The sequence below is a fragment of the Cervus elaphus genome, chromosome 17, assembly GCF_910594005.1.
Source record: "Cervus elaphus chromosome 17, mCerEla1.1, whole genome shotgun sequence".
In the NCBI taxonomy this organism is placed as follows: Eukaryota; Metazoa; Chordata; class Mammalia; order Artiodactyla; family Cervidae; genus Cervus; species Cervus elaphus.
In genome coordinates, this window is record NC_057831.1 from 64,859,399 (window position 1) to 64,887,368 (window position 27,970).

The following is a 27,970-nucleotide window of genomic DNA, read 5'->3' on the forward strand; positions in this document are numbered from 1 at the left end:
GCCATGAAATTGAAAGACACTTGCTCCTTGGAAGAAAAGTTATGACCAACCTAGACAGCATATTAAAAAGCAGAGACATTACTTTGCCAACAAAGGTCTGTCTAGTTAAAGCTATGGTTTTTCCAGTAGTCGTGTATAGGCGTGAGAGTTGGACTATAAAGAAAGCTGAGCACCAAAGAATTGATGCTTTTGAACTATGGTGTTGGAGAAGATTCTTGAGTCCCTTGGACTGCAAGGAGATCCAGCCAGTCCATCCTAAAGGAAATCAGTCCTGAATATCCACTGGAAGGACTGATGCTGAAGCTGAAACTCCAATACCTTGGCCACCTGATGCGAAGAACTGACTGATTTGAAAAGACCCTGCTGGGAAAGACTGAAGGCAGGAGAAGGGGACGACAGAGGATGAGACGGTTGGAAGGCATAACCGACTCAATGGACACAAGTTCGAGTAAACTCCAGGAGTTGGCGATGGACAGGGAGGCCTGGCATGCTGCAGTCCATGGGGTCGCAAAGATTTGGACACGTCTGAGCAACTGAACTGAACTGATATTCCGTTGTATGGCTAAACCACATTTTGCTTATCCATTCATCAGCTGACAGACAATTGAGCTGTCTTCACTTTTGGGGCTATTAGTAATGATGTTGCTATGGACATTCATGTTCAAGTTTTTGTGAACATATATTTTCAATTTTCCTGGGTATAGATCTAAAGCAAAAGTGCTGGGTTATATGGTAGCTCTGTTAAGTCTCCTGAGAAACTACCAAACTGTTTCCAAAATAGCTACACCATTTTACATTCCCAATAGCAATGTATAATGGCTCCAATTTCTCCGTAACTTCACCAACACATCATATGTCTGTTTTATGTTAGCCTTCCTAGTGGGTATAAAATGCTATCTCTTGGTGGTTTTGATATATATTTTCCTAACTGGTGACATGGAGCATCTTTTCACATGTACTTATTATCTATTTGTAGATCTTCTTTGAAGAAATACCTAAGTCTTTGACCATTTTGAAATTGGATTATTAGTCTTTTTGTCTCTCAGTCTAACAATTCTTTACATACTCTGGATAATATACTCTTAAAAGATACATATTTACATTTTCTCCCATTCTGTGAGCTATCTTTTCAATTTTTTGATAGTGTCCTTAATGTGCACTTTCTTGATAATGTCCTGACTTACTTTTTATGAACTCCAATTTTTTTTTCTCTTGTTTATGTTTTAGGTGTCATATCTAATAAAACAATGCCTAACCCAAGGACACAAAGATTTTATTCTATGTTTTCTTCTCAGAGTTTAGTAGTTTGTGTCCTTAATTGTAGGCCTCTGATCCATTTTGAGTTACTATATACATATGTTGTGACGTAAGAATCTGAGCTCATTTTCCATGTGAATATTCAGTTGTCACCAAACCATTTGTTACAAAAAGCATTCTTTCCCCTATTTAATTATTCTGACATTCCTGCCAAAAATCAACTGACCATAAATGTATGCATTTACTTCTTGGCTGTCAGATCCAGGCACTTGACCTTTATGTCTATCTGGATGTCAGTACTACAGTCTTTGGTCCTCTTTAAATTCTAACAACATTTTATAGTTCTCAGTGTGGAAATCTTGGATTTCTTCTATCAAATTTGTTAAATAAACAAAATGTTTATTCTTCTTAATGTTATTGGAAATGGAACTGTTTCCTTAGTTCAATTTGCAGATTGTTCATTGTTAGTGTATAGAAATAAAATTGACTTTTGTATATTCATGCTTCTTATAACCTCACTAAACTTATTTAATATCTCTAATAACTTTTGGAAAGATTCCTTAGGATCTTCCATACACATGAGCATGTTATCTGAAAATCCAAACAGTTTTACTTTTTCATTTTCTAGTCTAATTGCTCTAGCTAGTATCTGTAGTATAGTATTGAACAGAAGTGGCAGAACAAACATCCTAGTCTTGTTCCTGATACTCAGGGGGAAACCTTTAAATCCTTCACCATTAAGTGTGATGTTAACTGTGGGTTTTTCATAGATATCCTTCACTGGGTTGAGGAAGTTCCCTCTTACCCAAAGACTGTTGAGTGTTTTTATCAAGAAAATGTGTCAGATTTTGTCAAATGTTTTTCTGCATCTATCAACTGCCTTTTACTCTACTGATGAAGTACTAAGATGATTGATTTTAATCAATCATTGATGAATGAATGACTGAGGTTGATTCAACCTCATATTTCTGGAATATACACACTTGGCCATGGTATGTAATTCTTTTTGCACGCTGCTGGATTTAGTTTGCTAATATCTAGTTAAGAATTTTTGTATCTATATTAAAAAGGGGACATTGGTCTGTATTTTTCCTTTTTCTGATTTATTAACAGGGAAATCCTAGCCTCACAGAATACATCAGGAAGTGTCCCTCCTTAGTAAAACACTGGTGGTAACTCTTCAAAAGTTTGGTAGAATTCACCAGTGAAGTCACTGGTCCTGAGGTTTTCTTTGTGGTAAGGTTTTTGTTACTAATTTACCCTCTTTACTAGTTATAGTCAGATCTCCTACTTCTTCTTGGGTCAGTTTCAGTACAGCTATGTGTTTCTAAGAATCTGTCCATTTTCCACACAAACAGTAACCAAAAGAAGAGTAGGAGTGGCTATACTGACCTATTAAAACTTTAGTTGGGGAAGATGACTCAAAAAAAGTTATCTAGAGGAAGATTTTAAGCAGTAAGCAAAATATATTTGGAAAAGAATGAAACAGAAAGACAGACTACTTTACAGGCTACCAGGGGAGAGATACCAGGTTCCCAGAGCCACCAGGGAAGCCCATTCAGGCTAGGCCTGAGATGATGATGAACTACAGAAAGAAAAATGGGAGAAGTTTCTTAAGATATGTTTTGAACTATGTCAAAAGATCTTAGTTTCTGCTCCCAATGAGAGAGCCCATGTTTCTAAGTCAGGGAACTAGATTCCACATACCCTAACTAAGAGTTCACATGCTGCAACTAAAGACCCCACATGCCACAACGAAAGTAAATTAAAAAAAGAAAAAAAAGCTAAAGTTCCAATACTTACATAGGAATAGGAACCTGACATGGAGGACACGGCAGTGCAGCCTGAATAAACGCTGGCTCAGAAGGCTGTTCCCAGGGGCCTGCAGGCTGGTGCTACGAGTGAAATGCACCAATTGTAAGTCAGAGGAGTTAACCTGTATAGCCAGTTTAAGAATCTAAGAAGACAGTTCCACAAATCCTCTGCTCAAGCAGGTTGAAATTTTTTCAAGTAATCAACAAATTGCGCTTATTGAAATATATTACTATATCCTTAAATTCTATTACATTGGTTCCCTCTAACACATTTATATTAAAAATTGAGGCAGACTGCAGTTTTTAAATAACAAAGGCAGCATAGCATCCTCCACTTTACAAAACAGAACCATAAAATCTAAATTCCACCAATAGAATTTAACCTCCATTGTTTGGTTCATTGTTATCTCCCCAGCACCTAGAAGAATGCTTAACACATAGTAAGAATTCAGTAAATATTTGCTGAATGTGTGAAGGAATCTTTGAAGAAATTAGGAAATATTTATAACTCTAAACCACAATATATGGAGGACTCACAAACTCATCTGCATGATTATAAAATGACTATCATGCTGTTTTTACAAACATTTGTTTATTGGTTTCTTTGCTTTTCTATACTGTGAGCTTCTTAAGACAGAAGGTCAAGTCTTAAACCTTATGTGAAAGTCACTCAATCGTGTCCGACTCTTTGCGACCCCCATGGACTCAGGCCAGAATACTGGAGAGGGTAGCCTTTCCCTTCTCCAGGGGATCTTCCCAACCCAGGGTTCAAACCCAGCTCTCCTGCATTACAGGCAGATTCTTTATCACCTGAGCCACCAAGGAAGCCCAAGAAAACTGGAGTGGGCAGCCTATCTCTTCTTCAGCAGATCTTCATGACTCAGGACTCGAACCAGGGTCTCCTGCATTGCAGGCAGATTCTTTACCGCCTGAGCTCCCAGGGAAGCCCTAACCGTATGACTCAGCTCCTATCACAGTGCTTAATACCCAGCAAGTAATTAATCATCTCTTGTTGTATGACTAAGTAAAATTAAGAAAACCTAACCCAGAAAAATGCACTATCTCTTAGTAATATTTGTTCTCTTACCCTGCCAGTTTGCTTTATTAATGCTTGATCATGACATGGAGCAGGACATAAGTGACCGCATTTCTCCAAAACCTTTTGGCACGGTTGATGGCATGGAGGACAAGAGCCAAAGTGACAGCGATGTTTCTCTTGACTTGTATGATGGCAAGTTGGTGGACGACTAAATTATAAAATACAATTTTTTTAATTACTTTGATCACAGAACAATTATATCTAAAGTGCAATTATTTATTTATATATATTCTGATTCCACACAGAATGATCATATTGTGAATATTAATATTTTAGAACATTAAAGCAAAACTGAAAATACTAACAAAATTAAAAATCAATATGAATTTAAACCTCTAAGATACCAGATGTAAGTCTGTGCAGAGCTTTTTACTAACCTGCACTGCTCTTTGCACTTGGGGGGTCTTGTGGTACGTTCTCGGCCACAGGGTACTGTCACCTTTGTATTACCACAATTGCACTTCACATCTACAGTTTCTGGGCAAGGATAACAACTACCTGGAAAAAAAAAAAGTCTGAAACTTAAAGAGAAAGTTCCTTAACTATCCAAATTCCCATCAACAGCAGAATCAGTAAGTTTAGTATATTCGCACAATGGGATATTCTACTATGAGAATAAAACCAGTATGAATGAACCTCACACATCTAATAACCTCACACATATAACGAGCAAAAGAAATTCGACACTAAGAGTATGATTCCATTTACATACAATAAACAGGAAAAACTAAATCTACACTGTTTAAAATCAGGATAATGATTACCAAGGACACAAAAATAGTTTTGGAAAGGCTGGTAACGCTCTGTTTAATAATGTGAGTTCTGGTTATATGGGTAGTTTCAGTTTATAAAAAGTCATCAAACTGTACACTTGCTATCTGTATACTTTTCTGTATCTACACTGGTACTTCAACAAAAAAAGTTTTAGAATTTTCTTTAAAATTTGCTAAAAGTTCTATTCTAAGTAACAAATAACACATTATTAAAATTATATAAGCAAAATGGAGCTAAGTCTTTGGAAAATCTGTTAGCAATAACCTTTTTGGCTTAATTTCATACATACATTTTGATTCAAGTACATTATTTTAAGATAAATTCCCCAATATGAGTGACTTCTTTCATCAGATTATTAACAAGTATAGTCAATTTTCCATTACTTGTGCTCTGAGAAAAGACTAAATTTTAAAATCTCATTTTAGGCTGTAATTCCAAATAATTCTCTTCTAAACATTTCAAGAGGAAACATCTTTAGGGTTTTAGTTTTTCACCTTCTTTTGTTATGGGTTGGTAGAAACACACAAAACCAACTGAAAAGAAATCTTTTAAAATGGGCTAAAAAGTTCTCCCCAAGGCTTTGACATTCTCTTAAGGGCTTTCTTTCTGTTTTCCCAGTAGGGTACCCCATTAAAAATGAAATAATAAAAATGGAATAAAGAGTCTTCAACTAGGAAGTAGGTATCTCAAGACATTGCTGCCTAGGTGTCAGGACCAAGCAAAATGCTGAACAGCAGTTAACCTAATAAAAAACAGATTAACGATGAAAAATAGTCTGGTTAAAGATTCTGTAAGTTCAAAACAAACAAAAGTTAAAAATATTTAATAAGTTAAATAATGACCACAGGAAAAAAAAAAACAAAAAACATCAGAGGAAAAAACACACATGTATCATACAAATTACCAAACTTAGACTTCAGAGTTTTGGTAAGTATAATCCAATGAAGTATTATCTTGATGGTAATGCAAACCAAGTCATCCTGACTCACCTGAACAAACTTTATTTTGTTCCTTCCAACAGAATGACTAGATGTCACATTTTTAAAAAAAATTAATAGCAATATTTATGTCTGTTCTTATGCAGCACATTGTATCAATTCCCACACTTAACAATGATAATTTTCATTCATCTTCAGCAATTCAGAGAGAAACTTATCAACATCTTTTCACCATCCTAAACTACAGCATTAGTTTTCTTTTTTTAAAATTAAATCTTGAGAATAAGGGATAATTTCCCTGAACAGTCTTCCTAATGAACCCATTACAGACACTTGTACAACACGACAGATAAACTAAAATAACTCCAGTTACAGTGTTTTTTAAATGAAAAAGGAGCATTGAGTTACAGTGACCAGTGGGTCAAAAGCCCAATAATTCTGGAACCATAACCATGGATGGTCTTAAACTTAAAAGAACTATAAATTGAACTTTCATATATTCACAGTGCAAACATGGAGACAGCATGCTCTCCCTATGAGTTACAGTACAACTTAGATTATGAAGGTGTCTAGAATAATGGGAAATGACATAAAGTAATGATTTTACATATCTTATGCAATTGAGATTAAACAAACGGTAAGAGCTGTACAATGGTATTTTCATACACTTTCCATTAAGATAAATTTTGTTAGGGGCTAATAAGCTTTTTTAAAAATAAACATTCTGCCAAACAACAACAACAATAATAAACCCAGAATCTGCTCAAACCACTAGTCCCGCTAACGGTTTACAGGAAATACAGAGGAAAATGCCAAAAATTCAATAATACCACAGAGATGCATTCTGCAAAATCCAGACTCTATAAAACTTTATAAAGCAGTCTAGTTTCTTAAGTGACAAAAGAAAAAGATGGAAAATCATAGAAAAAGAGGGAAATTACAAATTAACAGACTTTAGAGACATCAACCAACTATAATGTCAATCTCAGTAAGATCTCTGAGTCATACAAACTGAAGTAAAAAAATGAAGGTATTTACGAAACAACAAGATATGTGAACACCACATATTTGCTATTAAGAAACAGATTAACTATTTTCAGGTTAAGAATCCATCTTTTAGAGATGAATATTGAAGTATTTATGGGATCTGCTTCAAAGTAGTACAAGATGGGGATATGCTTTCAACATTTCTCCACTAAGTATGATGCTTGCTCTATGCTTTTTGCAGATACTCTATATATTGGGTTAAGGATGCTCTCCTCTATTCCTGGTTAAGTTTTTATCATATACAGATTTTGAATTTTATTAACTGTTTCTCAGACATTTACTAAAATGATCTCATTTCTCCTTTAGTCTGTTAATGTGGTGGAAACATATTAGATTTACTAACCGTAAGCCAACCATATATTATTGCATGGATATCTTAATACCATCTAGCTGGATCTGAGTGGTTAAAACTAATTTCACAAACATGTTCATGAGTTAGATTGACCTGTGATTTTCTCTTACTTTCCCTGTAAGATATGTAATGAGCTGGGGCACAATCCTTTTTTACATATACTATCAAATACTTTACAAAGAGATTAAACATATATATCTTAAATGTTTATTTGTTAAAAATCATGTGTAAATATATCAATGAGGCCTTTTTTTCCTTGGTGAGAAAATTCTCAACTACTGATCTAATTTCTTTGATGGTCATACAACTAGTCAAGTTTTCAACTTAAAGTGAAGGCCACGTTTTAACAGTGGCTTCTGAGACCCTAGACATATTCTCCTTTCCACAGCAGTCCTTTATCCCACCATCTCTCTGACCTCATCTCCTTGGACAATCACTTCAGTCCTCTCAAATGTTTCTGTCTTCAGGCACCTGCAAGTCCACAGTGTCTGATCCCTACTTCTCTCAGGGTCCCCCTCACATATCATCCTACTGTGACCACACTACGTAAAGCAATATATATCACCTCCACTAACATGATTTTAATTTCACTCTAATTCTCTTATTATACTTGTCACTATTTGATATTCTGTACTAATTTATTTATTTTTATTCTAATTAAGAGAGAAATACAAAATAAGTTCCATAAAAGCAGGCACTTTTGCTTTGTTTGTTTGCTTTGATTTGTTAAATCATTCACTCATATAATCCCGGTGCCTGGTACTTAGAAGACACTCAAAAATACTTATTGAAGTTTTGGGTTCACATCCTGACTCTGTAACTAGTTCTATAACCTTGGGCCAACAGTCTTTGCCTTCTTCCTCCTCACACAAAACACCACTAATGTCATTCGCCTTCCAAGATTCCTGAAAGGACGAAGACATTAAGAGAGATATCTAGCACCCACCTAATCCCAAAGGAAAACAACAAAAAAACAGTACAGTAGTTTGTCCAAGGTCATATAGCTACTAAGTCCAGACTTGACTCAGACCTCTTAATTTAAGTCCATGCTCTTTCTACTACCGTATACTATCTTTCAGGAGATTTCACTTCATACTAGCATACTCCAAATGAGTAAAGTTAACTCAGTTTTCAACATCTAATAACTTGTGGACTCCTGAGACTCTTTCAGGTGGTGTGCAAGATCTCATATACATAGATTAGAATTTTCCAGAAACTATGCGACAAGGGATATCATAATAGATTGAATGCAGAAGCAGATGTGTGAATCTAGTTATCTTCTACTAAGCTGGACATTAAAGACATCTGCAAAAATACAAAATACCATTCTTCCCGCTATTTTTGTTTCCAGAAAATACTTATTTTTCACACAAAAAAAGTTACTATATTAAGATGTAATGGGTTATTACTATGCTTAAATAAAATAATAAATGTTATTATATTTTAATTTTAAATACAGTAAGTATGAATAGATAAAACCCATATTAACAAAAGGTCTTTAGGTCCAAAAACAGTGTAAAAGGGCCTTGAGATAAAAAATTTTGAGACCCACTGGAAAGAATATATCCATTCCGTTACTAAACTTAATTTCATACAAATGTCTAAAATTCAAAATAGTACTGTAAAACCTATTAGCTTAAAAACTATATGGGGAAGATTGGGTAGAAGAAAGGAAACAATATGGTATTACAGAAAGAACAAAAGTTTATATTCAGAAGGCCTGGGTTCAAATCTTTGCTACAGTGCTTTGCTAGAAAATTCCCTAAAGGAAATCACTGAATCCTCTTCAGCTTAAATGTCCTCAACCATAAAATAAGGATACTAGCGACTACTCTAACGTCTCAAGGCTGTTAAGAGTAAGATAATAAATGTGAAAGCTCTCTATCAACTATAAAGCACTATGTAAATATAAACATAAAATTACAGCTGTTATTAAATTTTACCTCTATGGCAGACAGATGGACACTTATGGTTTCTACATCCTAAAGTCCGTCCACAGTTTTGATCACAAGGTGGACAGTTTCCAGGGCAACACTGAAGGGAAAGCAATATATAAAGAACAGATAATTTGAAAATCATACATAATATGAATGTCATTACTAGTTATTCACAGAACTTAGGGAAATCAAAAGATTGTTCTTTTCACTATAAGAATAAGAATATTTAAGAGTATCAACATTCTTGTGTAGAATACATTATACTAAGAACTGTAAGTTTAAATAGACTATGACCTAATTTAGTGAAATCAAGCTAAATTTACGTGCCCTTTAGTTAACTATTCTATGATTTAAAATCATTCCATAAGAGATTCTCTTCTACTTATCTATGCAGAGACTGACAACATTAACCACAGGAATGCATCTGGTCAAACTCTATAATCAATTTAGGCAAACAATCTGCCTATTTTTAAGATTTAATTATAATAAAGCCAGTTCAATTATATAAATTAGGTGGGCAATTATTTTCAAACCGAAGAATCAGAGTCTAACTAAAGGAAAGAAGCAGAGACAGGCTAATTGATTTCAGTACTCTCTAGTTTGTTACTTCTTAATTTTCAATCTGTAAGAAATATAGCTGCCTAAGACTTGTCCCAATTTTCATTCATGAACACAAAGCAACTACTTAAAAGTTCCATCCACCATTCTAACTCTTTGACTTCTCATATATCCAAACCTTGGAAATGAAATACAGACTACAATTGTCTTAAAGAAACATGGGTTTGTAAGCTACTTAAGAAAAAGCTTCAGGATATAAAAATATCTCAAAACTAAATATATATTATTGAAAAGCAATTAAAAGTTAAAATAGTTCATTCAGTTCAGTATTTACCAAATAATACTATGTGCCTATCACTTTCCCAGTGCCAATGGGGGAAAAGAAGATCATTGCAATAAGCCTTTTAGGTGTTTGTTTCTCACCATGGTGAACAATAATGACCAGATTTACTCTCCTGCTTTAAACAACTAGAAAATCAGACAAAATATATGAAACAACAGCTTTCAGATTTTGGACAATTAGGCAGCATTGGACAGAAACCCTATGAAAAGATAAAACAAAAAAGGTGAGTCCTAACATAGCACAAGCTTAGACCTGGAAGTTTCCACACTGCAGCACAAGGAGAAAAATCACAAGTAAAATCCAGTGGTCTCACCAAGTTATGGAGACAAAATTCAAGGTTGAGAGGCCAGTATGGTTAGAATTTGTGGAGAAATGGTAGCACAAAATATAAAGTTCATAAATATCTGGAAACCAATCAAAAGTCACCCAGGAGGAAAGAATAACCCAAAAGGAAAGCAAAATTCAATCAACAAAAATAGACCCAGAAATGACAGATGACAGAATTAGTAGATAAGGACATTAAAATAGGCATGTGAGGTATAGCCCATCCACCTATGCGGATGACGACAGAAGAAAGCATGAGCATGAAAAGGACAGACATGGAAGATAAGAAAAAGACACAACTCCAAGTCTCAGATGAAAAATTACTGTCTGAGATGAGAAAATACATGATGGGATCAAAAATGGGATTATACAATGCAAAAGAAAACTTAGTGAACCTGAAGATAAAGCAACATAAGCTAACATAAAATGTGAAAAACAACAAGACTAATAACTGGAGCATCAGTGAAGCACTAGAACTACAGGCCCTCAAGCAGTCTGACACATACATCACTGGAGTGTCAGAGGGCAAGGAGCAGGAGAAATATTTGAAGAAATAAAGATCGAGAATGTCTTAAGTATGATGAAAACTATATATAAAGAAATAAAAGAACCTCAACAAAAACTGAGCAAAAGAAACATGAAGAAGGCAATACAAAGGAAATCACTAATAAATTCCTGAAGACTGATGATAAAGAGAAAAATCTTTTTAAATAGTCAAAGAAAAAAGATACATATAGAAGAACAAATATAACAAAAATAGTTTAAAGTATGGGGGGAAAACTGTCAAATAAAAATCATACAGTAAAAATATTTTTCACAAACAAAAGCCAAAGAGAGTTTACAAAAATTGAAAGACTCCATGACCAGCACTCAAGAGGTGTTAAAGGAAGTTCTTCAGATAAAAGAAAATGAAACCAGATAGAAACCTGAATCTTGATAAAAGGATGAAAAATGCCAAAAGTCATGAGTTTGATGATAAATATAAAAGATTACTTATTTTTTCAAATTCTTTGAAAGATACCTATTTAAAGCAAAAACAACATATTTAAGATTTTTTTTAAAAAATGGTATAGAATGTGTGAGAATTAGATAAAAGAGGTAAAATGGAATCATTGAAAAGCAACACTCAATCAAACAGAAGACACAAAAAAAGGAAAAGAAACAAAGAGCAGATGTGCAAACAGAAAATAAATAGCAAAATGACAGATTTAAATCCAACCATTTTATTAAAGATCATAAGAAATGTAAATGATCTACACCCAAATTAAACAATAAAGATTGAATAAAATTAAAAAAAATCTAAGTGCTCTCTATACATGTTCACTTTAAATATAAAGATATGAATAAGTTAAAAGGATGGAAAAGATATACTGTATTAACACTACGAAAAACAAAGTTGAAATCACTATATTTAATAAATTTAGGAACAAGGTATCTTACCAGAGATAGAGGGATAATTTATAATAATAAAAGAGGCTTGAAAAAACTGCAAATCTACAGACTCAATAAAATACTCCTTATACTGAACCAAGTTTCTACAGATAAGATCTGAACAGCAGAAGTTAAGCCTCGACAAAACCAAACGCCATGGCTAACACTGCTCTGATGTCTTAGTCGGGGAGCAGAAACAGCCAGAGGATCAAGTCAGAAGAGTTATGCACAGGAGAAAAGGACACCATTGTGATTTAAAAGCACTGGTAAAATCCCCACAATGCAAACAGTAATGTAGAGTATTTATCAATATCTCATAGACACCATTGTGATTTAAAAGCACTGGTAGAATCCCCACTAATGCAAACAGTAATGTAGAATATTTGTTACTATCTCATAGACACCATTGCTATTTAAAAGCACTGGTAGAATCCCCACTAATGCAAACAGTAATGTAGAATATTTATTAATATTTCATACAGGAAGCAAAGAGTATGCCTAAATATATGAGGAACAAGTCAAGATGGCACTTATCATGGGCCCCAAAAGGAAACACTCAGAAGAATTTTAAAATCAGTTTTCCAAGCTTATTACCTTTCTCCTACACTGATGCTTCTGACAGTCCCGCATCTTAACACACTTAGTTTCACAAAGATAAGTTTTATGGCACGGCATTCGTTTTGTATGCTTCCCACAGCGACAATGCTTTTCCACTTCCTGGAAGAATCAAACGCTATTGACTTTTGTTGATATGATTTTTTTCACATTGCTATCTCTATAATTACTAAAAAATGAAAGAGAAAAGTTTTAAGAGCCTTTTGTATTGAAGAGTTAAGGAAAAAAAGGCTGAATTTTCTAAGACACTTGTTCCAAAAAGACTTCACAGAATTTCTATTGTTAAATTTAGTAAAAACTTGATATTAATAGTAAAACAATTAAAATCTCTTATATCTAATTACACCATAACATCTATACATCTAGTTTCAATAAAACAAAAAAACTGGATTATCTGGTAGTATGTCAAAACCAAAACCACATCTAGGCAGTTTTTTCCATCATCACTAAGCCTAATTCATTGCTGCTTCGAATGTCTACTGAGAACAAACAAGTCCACACTAGTCTAAAAATGACAACATTCAAACTTTTACCAAGGAATACAAAATAAATAGTAACTTCAGATTTAACTGCTGGCATACTCTCCTGTTTCATCATAATAAATGTTAGATCACGACCAACAGATGTTCAAGAGAACAATTATAAAACAATCCCATCTGACATATTATGGCAACTATTAAAAAAGGATAGTTATTACAGGAGATGACTCACTTGTCTACATGTTTCACAAGGGCCTCGGTGACAACGCTGTGAACATCTATGGATTCCACATTCAAGTACTTTGTCACAACTGTCTCCACAAGTTGGTACATCTTCTGTACAAGGCAAGGAAAATTCTAGAAGCAGACAAAAAAAATCAGTATTAATAACAACATATATTATTATAAAGCACTAATAATGTGCCAGGTACTTCTGGTTCCCTAAATGACAGGCCTTTCTGATATGAGTTTTTGCATCTACATAATTTATGGAAAAAGTTCACTTTAATGAAAATAACCCCTAATATTTGTAAAGTTTATGCTTTTTTTAAAAAAAATTTATTTGGCTGCATTGGATCTTAGTTGCGGCACGTGGGATCTTCGTCGTGGCGCACAGGCTCTCTAGTTGTGGCACTCAGGCTTAGCTGCTCTTTGGCATGTGGGATCCTAGTTCCCGAACAGGGATCCAACCCCGGTCCCCCTGCACTGCAAGGAGGATTCTTAACTACTGGACTGCCAGCGAAGATCGCAAAGTTTATGTGTTTTAAGAAGAATACGACACATGACACGTTACCATACTCAGGAAGCACATTTTTATGAGCTAACTACTTCAGAAATACTTTTCTAAAGAAATGAGTAGTCCCTGGAAACCACTAGGAAGAATTCTACAATATACAGAATTAAAAAAAAAAGAAAAAAGGAAAATTGCTCTAAACAAGCTCATAGGATAAAAAAAAAAGATCTAGATTTTGAAACTATGAAATTGGCCTTTAACATAAATATTCTATAACAAATGTTGGCAATAATCTCACAAATATGTGTGCTGGTATTGGTGTTAAATCAAGAAAGTGATTGTCAACTGAAACTCTTCTATGCCTTTATCTCAAAGCAGTCAAAACTAAATTCACCTGTAATCTAATACAGAATAATGGCAAGAGTTTATAACTATTAGGTTTCCTTCATGTGCTGGCCACTACACTAAATAATTTATGTGCATTTTATCACTTAATTCTCCCAATTATCTTATAAAGAAGGTACTACTATTGCCCCCATTTAATTTGAGAAAAATATAGTTCAAGAAAGTGGAATTTCAACCCAGATATGCCTCGTCTTTTACTTTTTTTTTAATTTTAACAGAGATTTGTTCATGCAAGGAAAGAAAGAAATGGGATTAGAGGAAGGAACTAAATCAGGAACACATCTTGGAATACTTATATTCATCACAGTCTTAACTCTTATATGTGTTGGCACGCTATTCAGAATGATTACCCTTATATAATCAAAGATCATATTATTGTCACTCTACTTCAGTTTTTTGTTTGTTTTATCAGCATGCAGCGCGGGATAATGACATTTACTTCCCTGAATGACTTCTCTTCACTGGTCAGGGGTTGAAAGAACAGGGGAGTTGAAAGAGCGTTCAGATGGAAGCTGAAGATACACCTTGAATGTGCTTTGATGGGTTGAAAAGAGGTTGGTCTGAGATTAACAATACACCCGTTTCAGAGCCTCAGGAAGTTTGGGGTCAAATCTGAGTTCTTAACCCACCAGGCTACATTGTCCTGTTACCCAGACGTGCAGAAATCTAATACAGAATTTACAGTATTATTGAAGCAACATTGTAAGCTTCCAGAGAAAACTAATTGGGAAAATATAATAATTAGCTTAACAAGTAATCATAATCTGATTAAAGATTTTTTGGAAAGCCTTACTTGACTTCTGACACGGACAGAACCTTTTCCCAGATCGAGGACAATCTCCACAAGCACCTACATGGCAAACTTGCTCACATGTATGATTACCACATGGTAGTGTCTTCCCACATACCTAAAACAACATGCAATAAATGCTGAAGACTTAAAAGTTAACAAGACTTTGTATATGATGTAATAATTTCTCAATCACAAATAAGCAACTTCTTTATATTCCTCATATTATTATGCTTTCTCTCTTACATAGGTATCATAAATGTGCATAAACACACACACACACGTTTCTTATGTGCCAGAGTATATTTTTAAAATATAATAAAGGCAAAAAGGACATACAGTTTCATGTGATCATCCACCAAAGATTTCCAATGGTACTAAAGCCATGCAAATTCTAAGACAAGCTACAAAATCACTCCTACTTCCTCAAGTGGATTAACTCGAGAAGAGGGAAAAGAGAGGGAGAGAGAGCTAGCAAGAAAGAGTACATATGTACTAAATCTGAAATTCAACAAGTCGCTGTTAATTTGAAAAAAAAATTTCTCCTGGTAATTAAAATGATATTAAATTGAAAAGTTTCCTAAAACATGAATAAAATTCATCTGATTTGCTGTTCTTCCTCTTTTTATCCAACTAAACCTAAGTAGCATTTCTAATTGTACATGCTTTGGTAGACTTTACCACCCACACCTCAAAACACATATACACTTACTAGATCACAGTGCCACAGTGGACTTGCACAGCTTCTTTCAGCTACTCGTTTGCCACAGACACACTTTTGTCTACTAACTCTTGGACAGGGTGGGCAACTTCCTAAAATCAAAACGATAAATAAGCATGGAACATCATAAAAGCAATGGAGGCTGCTTTGACTTCTGCTTAAAGCTGGAACACCTAACACTTATGACCTTTTACCTGCGTGACAGGGATTTTCACATTTATGTTGTCCACAAAGCAATTTCCGCCCACATGGCAGCTGACAGGACCATTCCTTAGCACTGCACCGGCGAGGGACAGGTTTTGCTTTCTTACAATAACAAGTAGTTGTGACCATCTTGGGACAAGGGGGGCAAGGACCTAGAATCCAATGAAAGGAAAAAAACATCAGAAGTCAAAAATTAAAATTTTCAGTTCCTACACCTATCAATAATTCCTAACACTTACCTGATACTTTAAAAGGCAATCCCTTCAAATATTTTCTTATGTACACTTAAGTTCTGAGCTAACTTTCACAATGATTTTTTTGCTTCAATGTAAGAAGAAATAACTACCCACAAACAACAAGAAATATAATATGTAACTCACCCGGATGGCAGAGGAGTAAACATTTGTGGCCACAAGAAGGTTTAAAATCTCTCTCACATACTTGGCCACATGAATGAGGCACAAGCCACGGATCTAAAGGTGGATCTTCCACTTTTCCACAATAGCAATAGTACCTACTAGGTGTGTCAGATCGTTTGTATTCAAACCTACATTTGGGACTACAAAGAATGAAATTCCTGAAGTTAATTTCATTTATAAAAGTGACATGAGACAGGGATATAAATATACTTAACAATGGAGTATAAACAATCAGTTAATGTACCTCTGCTCCGTCTCTATATTAATAAGAAACAAGATTTTACTGAAATCAACTTCAACCATCTAGAACAGCTCTGTCCAATAATTTCCTGAGACGATGGAAGTGTTCTATACCTGTCATGTCCAACACAATAGCCGTTAGCCACATATGGCTAGTGAGCACTTGAAATGTGGCTAATACATACAACTGAGAAAGAAACAATTTTTTATTTCATAATTTTTAAGAGTATAAACAACCGCATGTGGCCAGTTGCTACTGTATTAAACACCACATATCTAAAATACAGCTACACAAGAAAGCAACATTAGCTTTCTACTAACCACCTGAACTTTATTCTTGAGATATTCATTCCAATATTATAAGGCTCACTATTTTAAAAGTTTGGTTGGGTGGTCTACAAATAAGCAAAATATATTAGCAATAGCAAGCAGAAGAGAGAAATCAGGTTGCAGGTAGGTAATATAGCAGCAAGAAACATGACTTAAAATCTAGAAGGGGAAAAATATTTGAAAATAAAAAATATTCATATTCAACATCTAATACAAAAATATATATATTTCAAATACGCCTAAGTCAAAGAAAAGTTCAAATACTGTTTCACGTTCTCTGCTAAAACAGATTTTTATCCAGCAAGACTAAAATAAAGCAGTTTTGGTCCTAGAAGCCAAACTAAAATAATAAATGTAGAAAATTTAGTAAGACTGGATAACCTGAAGCTTTGATAGATTTTGAGGATAAAACTAGGAAGCCAATGATCAAAATGTTAGATGACCGTCATGTACAATGTGATACTAAAATACACAAACAGGAGCTCTTGTGAGAGAATCTGCAGAATTTCAATGGATTCTAGTAGAAAAGAAATTAAAAGTTCTTTAAAAAGATAACTAAGGAGTTGCTTTGTGGGGTGGGGGGGGGGGGGCGGGTAGAATCTGAATGATTTATTAGTTACCAAAAGGAACTAGTAGTTAGACAAGTTGGGGCAATGGGGGGAGCCATTAGTAGGTTTCCTATCTTCACAAACCAAATGGCTTAAAGGCCAAGCATGGGTAATGAAATTGCCAATAAAGCACCTTAGAAGCTACAAATTTCATTTATTTTACTACTAAACACTCCAACTAAATTAGAGAAAGTTACCAAGGCCAGGGATAATCCCTCTTTCCAAAATCATCATCCGTCAGAGAAGATACCAGAAACTGGCTGTCTTTAGCCCACTTCTGGATACAGGGCATGTGAAATATACAGAAACATCCTGAACAACTCCAAACCTAAGACAAAGGTATCAGAGATTAACAAACACAAAATGATTTTTCTTTGATAATTCCACAATACTTTAAAATAAGTACCATTTTCAAGAGCTAATTACAGAAAAAAAAAAAAAAACCTTCCTCTAGCATAATAGAAGAAATGTTCTTTAAAAAAATTAATTTACATGTAGAACACTTTAAAGAAAAATATTAACCATCCAGATTCATTCAGCTAGAAACTACTGCTAACATTCTGAAAAATCTCTAATATTTTTGTATATATTTCATACTTTTTAAAAAATGAGGTGATACTGCACTTACTGATAAGTAACTATAGCCTTTTCTTTAAACATAGTATAAGCATTTACCCTTAACAAATATGTTCATACAACATGATATTTATAGCTGTATAGCAGGTATCACATTGATTTATATACCATAAATTAACAAATTTCGGGTTGTTGTACATTTAGGTTTTTCTAATTGTAAATAACATCACAAAAGGAATCCTTAAACACAAGTATGTACATATAATCTCTGTTGCCCCATTGTGATAAAAAATCTATTAGTCTTGCAATTAACGCTAAATTCTAAAACTTGGGTGAGCAAAAAACTTGAAAATATATACATAAATATCATAAGCCAGCAGAAGCACTGAAAAAAACCCAACTTCTTAGTTTGAGTTCCCCAAAAAAAGCAGTGCCTAAGAAAAGAACTGGCATATAGAAGTAAAAGGTCAAGAGAGGGAAAAGGAAATGCAAATAAACTGCATATTACTCAGCTGATTACCACTAAGGGCCAAAGTTCAGTCCTGTTAGGAATGCTCTGAAGAACCACATAAAACATGCCTAGGACAACTCCAGCCCCAACCACTAGCAAAGAGGAAGCTGGGGCACTCATCCCCCAACTCCCTATGGTGGAATGTTGCCCCAGTGGGCATTAGCTCTGCCCTACTTCTGTACTACACCCATTTCCTGCTGAGTTAGTTCCCAAAGAGAAAGCAGTGAGGTTGGAAAAAAACATCCACAGACAGCAAGTGTTTAATGCAGAGACTATTCCTCCACTGCAGCTGAATTCAGAGTAAGCCAACCAGAAGCACCAGAGGCACTATGCTATCCTATCTGATATAGCTTAAATTTCTGGTTCATTCTACATGACCCATCCATTTCACATCTGACCTGACTGCCCCTTCTCTAGGCAATGGTGCTACAATAGTGGAGGATTAACTTGAGGTCTAAATGGTGAGTCTATCACATTCAGTCATCACTTCCCCTTTATTGATTTATTAATGTTCTTTAAATTTACATATATATACCTTCACCATTAGGCCACAGAATCTCTAAGTACGTAAGTTATTTCTGAATCCATCTCTCCCCATTAACCCTAGCCACTTTCCAGAAGCACCTTCAACACAAGAGAAGCTCACTAATAAACCATAAATGTCACTAGGTTTTACTTCCTTGAAGGCAAGGAACATAATTATATTTTTTAAAACCTAGTGAAAGTAATGAAATATAGTTTATTTAACATTTCAGTACTTGTGTGAATCTCTACAACGTACTGATGCTAAAAATGCTTTCTCAACATGACATATGCATTGAAACTGAAAATATTTGCTTCAGTTTTATTAATAGTGCTGAAAATATTCATTGCTCATTTAGAGGTATTTTTCTTTTAATCACAGATTCCCCAAAACTGAATATCAATTTATAAATAGAATTCTCAAATGAAACATTTTTGAACAAAAATAAGCACAAATAAATGATTGCAAATTATACATGCAAAATAAGATATTTGAGGGAGATAACATTATTTTAGATAAGGACAAAAACTTACTGCTTGGTTTCTCTTCACCGAACCAATACAAATTAAGCATGTCATAGCCCCAGCTTGAAAAGCTTCATTGACGTACTGTTTCGTTCTCTCTAATTCTCGTACATCTCCATCTTGAAATTTAAAAATTGAAAACTTAAGGTTAAGCAACATCTGAAAATAATACAAAGTCACCAACAGCACCACATTACGTGAGAACTCTCTAGTATTATCAATTGTTCAAACTACAGCTAAAAAAAGGAGAAGCTAAAGAAAAAAAGCAACCAGTGAACTGAAAAGAGGCCACAAAGTCCAAGCATTCTATTTTGACCTTCTCTTAGAGTTTACCTGCTGTTACAGTCCTTAACAAATCGGGTGGGGGCAGAGCCTCAGGCAAAGGCAGCAAGATGTCAAGTTAATATGAGAAAGCATACCAAAAAGCGAGGTGAAAGGAACCGAAAAGTAGAAGCTCAGCAGAGCCATTGAGCCTAAATATAAGCATATGTCCATCAATGTGTAAGTGCGTAAGAGTCTGTGTGTATGAGTCTGTCTGACAAAGCATGTTCTTAGTAAAAATCTGTCAAATGAAAAGATCAATACAGTACAATAACCTTGTTTCATTAAATTATGCTATTTCTGCTTAAAAAGGAAGCATGACTTAGAAAAAAAATTACTATACCGAATTTTCTTTAAGCAATCATTATGCATTTACTTGGTAGACACTGCACTATTCGTATTTCAGTAAGATTAAATAAGATGTTTTTAATTTCATTTTACAGATGAGAAAACTGAAGCACATAACATTTAAGTGACTTCGGTATGGCTCCAAAGTGAGCCCTCTTGACCACTATGCTATGCTGCAGCAAGGGTTTAATACAGGAAGGTCCAAGAAATAACAGCACAATGAAAGGCAGAGAAACAACCCCAAAGCTCACATGACACCAAAAGGACAATAATCTGAGTCACTTTAGTGTAAGAAAAATAAACCTACAGGCCTTCAGTATAATAAAGATTATTCAATAGAGGTTAACCAAGTCTCCAAGAAAAGTACACTACTAGCATAAACTATCATAAGTACAGAACATGGCAATAAAATTGTACAAGCCAAAATTTATGTCATCAAAAAGAAAAATAAAAAGGACACTTGGATAATTCTTTACTTTCTAAGACCATCTAAGTAAACATAAAAGTCACAAAATCTTGTTCTACCATACTATAAACACGAGTATAATTTAGGTTATTAAAAAAAATATACATAAAATCACTCCCAAAACTATAAAACACTATAAAGTTACTAAAGACAATTGTTTTGAATAAACATCAAAGCTTGAAGAGAATCCTTAAAGGCAGATTTAATAACCATATTCTATGTACTTATTTTACTCTTTGACATAGCTGGCTCTAACAAGTGTAGAGCATTTTAAAATTTCATCTAATTTAACAGCTACCATGTAACATAGAAGATGAAAACAAGATAAATAGACTTTAATAAAATAAAGTCTAATCTTATATTTATAAAATTTATGTAAGACTTCTTTGAAAATTGTGTGAAACGTGGCTGCAGCAATAAAGTATACTGCCCATGGTGAATAGGATGGCATTTGAAGTCATGCATTTTAACAAGATCACTCTGGCAACTGAAGAAAAATGACTGTGAGGAGGCCAAGACTGGAAACATGAAGTGCCAGAGGAGGTACGTTACAGCTGATGAAGCAAAAAATGACCTTTAGTAAGTCAATGTGTCCATCTCAGCTTTCTCATCTTTAAAATAGTAGTAATAATAATATCTACCCCACAGAGCTATTATGTGGATTTAAATAACTATTATTTAATAGCTATTTAATAGCTATTAAACCTATCAAACAGCTGTAGGGGCCTGAATTAAGGTGACGACAGTATGGGGAAAGGTGGGGTGAATTTAAGAAATTTAGGAAGTAAAACTGAGCAGGACTTGGTGACAATGGGATTGTGTTGCTTTGAAAAGTCAATGTTCATGCCAAGATTCAGAAGGAAAGACTGCTGTGTCTGAAGAGCTGTCTGATATGGGCAGAGGAGAGGAGTGGGAGCAAATAAAATATACTCATGTCATGTATATGCCAAACCTGCTCCCAGATTTCTGCCTTAGGTGGGTGACTGGGAAAACTGTGGCACTACTAACTAATATAAAGAAAATAAGACAATACATAAGTTATCTTTCAACACATGTTTATGTTTCCACAGGCCAGCAAGACAGCAATACCCAACACGAAGCTGACCATTAAAGTCTGAAACTTGACATGGAAGTATAAAGGCTGTGCTCAGGCAGAAAAAATGGAACTTCTTCGGTTAAGTTCTGGTGTTCAATTCACTAACGTGAGATGGGAACCATCTCATGACTCTGGCATTTACTGTACTAGTCAAGTTTCCTTTCTTTGGTAGAGGCAAAGTACAGAACACAACGGAATGGGTATCAAAATATTTATGGACTTGACACAATACAGCATAAGAAAAATTGCCTTAACACTTTGAGATGAAAGCCAGGTTAAAAATGAAAAAAAACTCATAAATGATAAAAGTTTTCCAAACACTAGACAGAAATACTCAGTTCTATCACTGGATTTCCTATTTAAAAATAACACCTGTACCTAGAATGGTTTAAGTGAGGTCTTCTTGAAGGAAACCTGAAGTTACTTTCTATGAAGTCCTTTAAAAGCAAGAAACCTCAAGGTTCCTCTTTACCAACTTTTACCTGACTGAGCCAGACTTCTTAGTCAAGCTTCCTAATCTTAATTCCTTGCCAGATATGGTAAATTCCTTGGAAACTATTTTGATGATGTGTACCCAGGTTAATGACGTTATCAATATACTCAGCAGCTAATGTGGATAATACAAACAAGAATGCTTCCAGCAATGACTGTTAAGCATAAAATGTGGAACGTGTGAAAGCAGTTCACTGAAAATAATCTGTTTCTACACTTAGTACCAAATCTTCACAGCAACATCACTTTGCCCCTTGCTCATAAACAAATGTGGCTAAGTAACCCAAATATATACAACAAACAATGTGACTGTACACACCAAACCTGAGGAGACTAAGATTGTTTTTAAAGCATAAAGATCAGAAGTTGTAAGATATAAAATAAACGAATAAAGTCAAGAAATGAAACTGACTCCAAGATACATTTAACATAATGAAAAAGAGAAAAATCAAGAATCAATTTAAAGGAGTATTCAAAGTCTTCAAGTGCAATCAAACCATCATCAGGAACAACTGAACCCAATTCCTCTCTCAGGGAAGATCCCCCACCGCCACCACCCAGGCATACTAATGAGACGCCAATTAAACACCAAAGAGAACTTCTAAGGCTGTAAAAGACATTGCCATCCTATTAGTGTGATAAAACACATAATTCAAATAGTAAAAGATGTAAAAATTCAACTCCACAGCACAAGAATGTTCATTCTTAACAAACAGAAAGTATCCCACAAAAAGTAAAGGTGTTAGAAAAAGTCAGGAATGTATTTTTCATTTGATGTAAAAATATCAAAATTTAAAAGATCATACAGTACCTGTCTGAGTAGTATAAGTTATAAATGTATTAGCAACTATTTTTCCTCTTTTTCCTTCAAAATCTTCATCCCCTTCTTCTTCAGATGAAGAGCTAAAGTGTTCTTCAACAATTTTTTTGGCTGCAGCCTGATTAGCCTTCTTGATTTCCTCAAATTTCTTTTGAGACATTAGCTCTGCTTAACAGAAAAAAAAAAAAAAAGTTTTTCATTTCTGCAAAACAATCTCGCAAAAAGCAAGACATGATATACCAACACATTATTAAAATACAGATTTAAAAGTCACCTTTGAGGCATTCTATTTTACTGTCATCTATGAAAAAAAGTATTTTCAAATTTGTCATATAGGTAAAGAGAATACCACAATATAAACTTTCACTTTTGTTAAATATTCTGCTAAATGCAACAAACTGCTCTAGAGTGACTAACAAATCAATGTTTTAAATTATAAAGGCATGTTAAAGTATCAAAAAACTGGTGATCAACCTCAAGACAAGGACATTAACAAAATTAGAGTGAGATGTTTAAAAACAAATGGTAGGAAGGTCCAAGAGGGAAGGGACATACATAGCTGATTCACCTTGTTGTACAGAAGAAACTGACACAACGATGCAAAGCAATTAAACCCCAATAATAAAAAAAGTTTAAATGAATGGCACATAGTGATTCTTAAGAGGTGGGAAACATACCCACTGGGAGCACATCAGAATCAGCCTAGCCAGGTGCTTTTTCAAATCTTCTTCTTCCATACTACAAACCCAACATGGCCTGGCCCACCAAAGACTTAGCACAAGCAATATTCATTGTATACCCACTATGTTTGCAATCTGCTGCTTAGAAAGCGCAAGAACTTTTTTGTCTTTATTAGCATGGGGTCACAAAACACATTTACTGAACATTAATCCCACACAAGAAGTGACTGACCATGGCTCAGACAGTAAAGAAGCCACCTGCAATGTGGGAGACCTGGGTTCGATCCCTGGGCTGCAAGAAGATCCCCTGGAAGAGGGCATGGTAACCCATTCCAGTATTCTTGCCTGGAGACTCCCCATGGCCCAAGGAGCCTAGTGAGCTACAGTCCATGGGGTCGCAAAGAGTCAGACACGACTGAGTGCACAGGAATCCCACACAAAATACTGCTAACATGGAAAATGTGCTTCTCACAACTTCCTTCCAAAAAGAAATGTTAAATAAGTTTTGAATTAGTTCTGTTATTCTGTTTAGCACTGTCTGTACTTCTGACTTTGTTACTTGCTTAAATAATGCAAAAAAGAATTAGACTACTACATAGCACATTCCCAATGAGACTTCAAACTCCTCAAGAGCAAGGGCTATCAGAATTCTCTTCAAGCATTATTAATAAACTCGTCTGGACAGCAACCACAGTCCAAGAAAGGAGCCACAAACATAGTGAATTGATCTTAATTCATCAGTGCACTAAGAAATGCACTTTACACTTGAAACTGATGAGTCACTACTCATACAAACTTTCCTATTTTAGGTGGCGTATTTGTATTTAATGGTGTTTTATCTTTACTTTCCTCATGAAATGCTTTCCTTTTCTTATTGCAGCTGGCTTGTCTGGGAACTACTGGGAGTTTCAAGTAAAACTGGAGGAAAATGTACAGAGCTTACATAGGAATCTTTGAGTGCTAGTAGAAAACTAATTGATATAAGATATATGACTCAAAATTTTTTTAAAGGTTGAAGCAGACAGAATAAAAACATTCATAACCTGATCAACAGACCCAGATCAGATCATCTAAAAGACAGCTGACAAAGCAAACTTCCCATATATTATTTCTTACAGCCAAATCTCAATTATCCAGTTGAAGGATGCTTTTCTCTATCCACAAAATCCAAGGAAATTTACCAAAACTGTTCACACGTCTCCCTCTTGCATACCTCACTACCGCCAATATTATACTCAGTAACTCACCACTATCATAAATTCAGAATATCACCTAACTTTAAAATTAGCTGAGGGGATGAAACATTCAGAAGCTCAATTTGCTCCTCCACTCAAAAAAATATATATTTTGAAAAAGACAACAATAAAATGATTTCTGGGATTATTCCTTTACACCCCTGCACTCTTTCACTGTGGACAATTGAAAGCTGCACGTGTGCACTTAGACTCCACCAAAACACTTCTTTGTTGTTCAGTCACTAAGCTCTTTGCGACCCCATGAACTGCCAGGCTTCCCTGTCCTTCACTATCTCTCAGAGTTAGCTCCAACTCCTGCCCATTGCCTTGGGTGAAGGATATTGACAAGCTGGAGAAGGCCACACCAGATACATCCAGGAAAGGACATGAAATTTGTGACTAGGAATTTGTGACCACAGTAGAAAACCACCACAAACTCAAGTGCGTATAGGACATAGATAATTAACGTCACTAAACTAAGCAATCAAACAAAGATGGAAAATGACAATCAGCCCCAGAAGTAGGAAACAAAATGCGAAGCAGAAAGCCTAAATCCAATCTAAAAGGGATTTCTGTAACTCGGCCCAGCCGACTGTTGCCACACATAAAAGTACCAAAGCCACGGTGTTTTAGAAGAAAAGTTGCTAACAGGATTTTTATGAAATTTTAAAAAGAAAAACCAAAAAACTGCCGGCAATCAATTCAGATTTAACGCATTGTGTTAACCAAACTATACGCTAAATCAGACCGCTGGGCTACGATTTGCAACCTTGGGGATTCAACAGACAAGAGTGAAGGGAAGACTACTGGACGGAGAAATAACAAAGATTAGTATCAATTAAACTGATGATGAATAAGGTGTGATGGGAATCGGCCTAGAATGAGCAGCTGCCTGAAAGCCTTGAGAAGTGAGGCCAATTACAAACTCCCGAAGGAGAAGGAAAGAAGTGAACGCGGAGGCAGCTCGGACTAGGCAGCGCCTTAGGCGGTGGGCATTCAGGTGAGCCCGAGAACAGAAGCCATTCTCACCACCGGCCACGGAAGTCTGCGGCGCTTCAGACCCCGCGGGGCTGCACCGCGCTGAGGTACCTGCAGCCGCAGGGGTGGCCGCTCCTCCGAGGCTGAGGCCGGGACCAGCAGCGCCCACCGACCCCTTCTCTCGCCCTCCTCCGGCGCCGCGGAGATGGACTCCATTTCCTGAGGAGGGGGCCGCAGTGGCTCGTCCTCGGGCTCGGCCTCGACCACCGGCCACCTGGCGCCAGGAAGCTTCCATCCCTGCAGAAGGAAAAAAAAAAAAAAAAAGAGTGGAAAGAGCTGTGGTGCCGAGGAGTCTGGGGAAAAGGACAGTGAGGGAAACCGAGGTGAGCCTGGAATGAAAAGTCTCCGCCGGGCAGGGGCCGGATTTGAAAAGGTCGCGGCCCTGTCTCTCCCAGAGTGCGAGTCCCCGCTACGCCCAGGCTTTGGAGATGGCTAGGAAAGGGAGAGAGCTTGGCAGAGACATGGACTGCAGAGCGCGGCGCATACAGCCACGGAGAAAAAAAGTCGAGGTAAAAGGAAAGCGCCTCCTGGCCTCGGAGTAGCGCGGTGATGAGAGAACTACCGACCGACCCGGCGTATCCCTCCGGGAAACAACTGCAGTAGCAAACCCCAAGGAAAGCTACGTCTCCTTACCGACGGCGCCCGCCTCCAGCGACTACAATACCCAGAAGTCCAGGCCCACAGATCGCAGAACGCGTGGCATCACTGGCCACTTCCTCATCCGGACCTTTTCTGTGTGTTGGCAAGTCCTCGGAACGCATGCGCCAACTGAACCGGGCCTTCGGAAACTACAGTTCCCGAAATGCCCTGGGGTTCGGGCTACCCTTGTGGCTCAGCTGGTAAAGAATCCGCCCGCAATGTGGGAGGACCTGGATTCGATCCCTGGGTTGGGAAGAGCCTCTGGAGAAGGGAAAGGCAACCCACTCCAGTATTCTGGCCTAGAGAATTCCGTGGACTGTATAGTCCATGGGGTCGCAAAAAGTCGGACACGACTGAGCGCCTTTTACTTTCACTTCGGGCGGGCGGGGCGCAGAGAGAGCGAACTACCTGGGGAAGTGGGCTGGCTGGCCCTGAGGTGTTCGGGACACCGAAGGTTGCTGCTTTTTCCTCCCAACTTCCCTGGACCTAGCTGGAGTCTGTACCAGTGGTCGTAATTGACTGCCCACTGTCTTTGGTGCCAGGGAACTTTTCTCGCAGATGGGAAGAGGCATTGAGGAGAAAAATGCTTTGAGGTCGGGGAAGAGGCAGGGAAAGCCGAGGGAGTGTTGCGGTAAAGTGGCTGGAGTGGAGAAAACGCTCTTCTGAATTACTAAAGGGATGTAGAAGATGAATCTAACGGCATTAGTATCAAAGTCCTTTATACTTTATAATATACTGTTTCTGAAGTATATTTTTCCTTTCACAACAAAAGGAAAAGTAGTTGAGAGCCAGGGCTGGTCCTGATTCTTCTGACTTCGCTGTTTTCAATAATAGAAGAGTGGGAGAAATTTTAAAAATTCAGGAGTCTGTCTGGGATTGAGAAATATATTAATTGCTGTTTGGGACTACACGGCCCTTTACAACTCTTCAGTTTAATTGATAAATACATAAATATTAACATAGCATTTATTAAGTTGCCGGCACTATGCAGTGTTTTACATATATACGTATTTTAACAATGTGATACTCAATAATCCTATTGTTAGCCCCATTTTACAACTGAGAACACTGAGGGATAGAGAGGTTAAGTTCCTTGGCCTTGACATAGCCTGGTGGTGTTTTCTATTCCATTTTGTAAATTAGGAAATAAAGACACAGAAAACTTTCTTATTAAATATCCTAGCAGAGCCAGGACTGCAGCTGAGCTGTGTGACTCCTGCACTATACACTTAAAAACACCATACTACTTAATTACTGTGAAAAAGTAATGATTACATAGAAAT

The 27,970-nt window shown here is 36.1% G+C and overlaps 1 protein-coding gene across 9 annotated transcripts in view; it reads right to left on the bottom strand.

The window, feature by feature from the left end:
- Window positions 1-26,754, bottom strand: part of NFXL1 (nuclear transcription factor, X-box binding like 1) — a 52,881-nt gene extending 26,127 nt beyond the window's left edge. For 2 of the 9 annotated variants that reach the window (XM_043871057.1, XM_043871056.1), the window contains exons 1-14: window positions 26,040-26,285; window positions 23,087-23,263; window positions 19,562-19,671; window positions 17,616-17,746; window positions 16,202-16,380; window positions 15,812-15,973; window positions 15,609-15,709; window positions 14,900-15,014; window positions 13,201-13,325; window positions 12,469-12,591; window positions 9,225-9,315; window positions 4,548-4,668; window positions 4,159-4,318; window positions 3,061-3,152 (exon numbers count right to left, since the gene is read on the bottom strand). In XM_043871057.1, the coding sequence (XP_043726992.1) occupies window positions 3,061-3,152; window positions 4,159-4,318; window positions 4,548-4,668; window positions 9,225-9,315; window positions 12,469-12,591; window positions 13,201-13,325; window positions 14,900-15,014; window positions 15,609-15,709; window positions 15,812-15,973; window positions 16,202-16,380; window positions 17,616-17,746; window positions 19,562-19,671; window positions 23,087-23,263; window positions 26,040-26,283 (1,931 nt within the window). In that variant the 5' untranslated portion in view covers window positions 26,284-26,285. Of the gene's footprint in view, window positions 1-3,060; window positions 3,153-4,158; window positions 4,319-4,547; window positions 4,669-9,224; window positions 9,316-12,468; window positions 12,592-13,200; window positions 13,326-14,899; window positions 15,015-15,608; window positions 15,710-15,811; window positions 15,974-16,201; window positions 16,381-17,615; window positions 17,747-19,561; window positions 19,672-23,086; window positions 23,264-26,039; window positions 26,286-26,614 lie in introns of those variants that run through there. The other 7 variants (XM_043871054.1, XM_043871052.1, XM_043871050.1 and 4 more) reach the window with 7 other exon arrangements.
- Window positions 26,755-27,970: the final 1,216 nt, after the last annotated feature.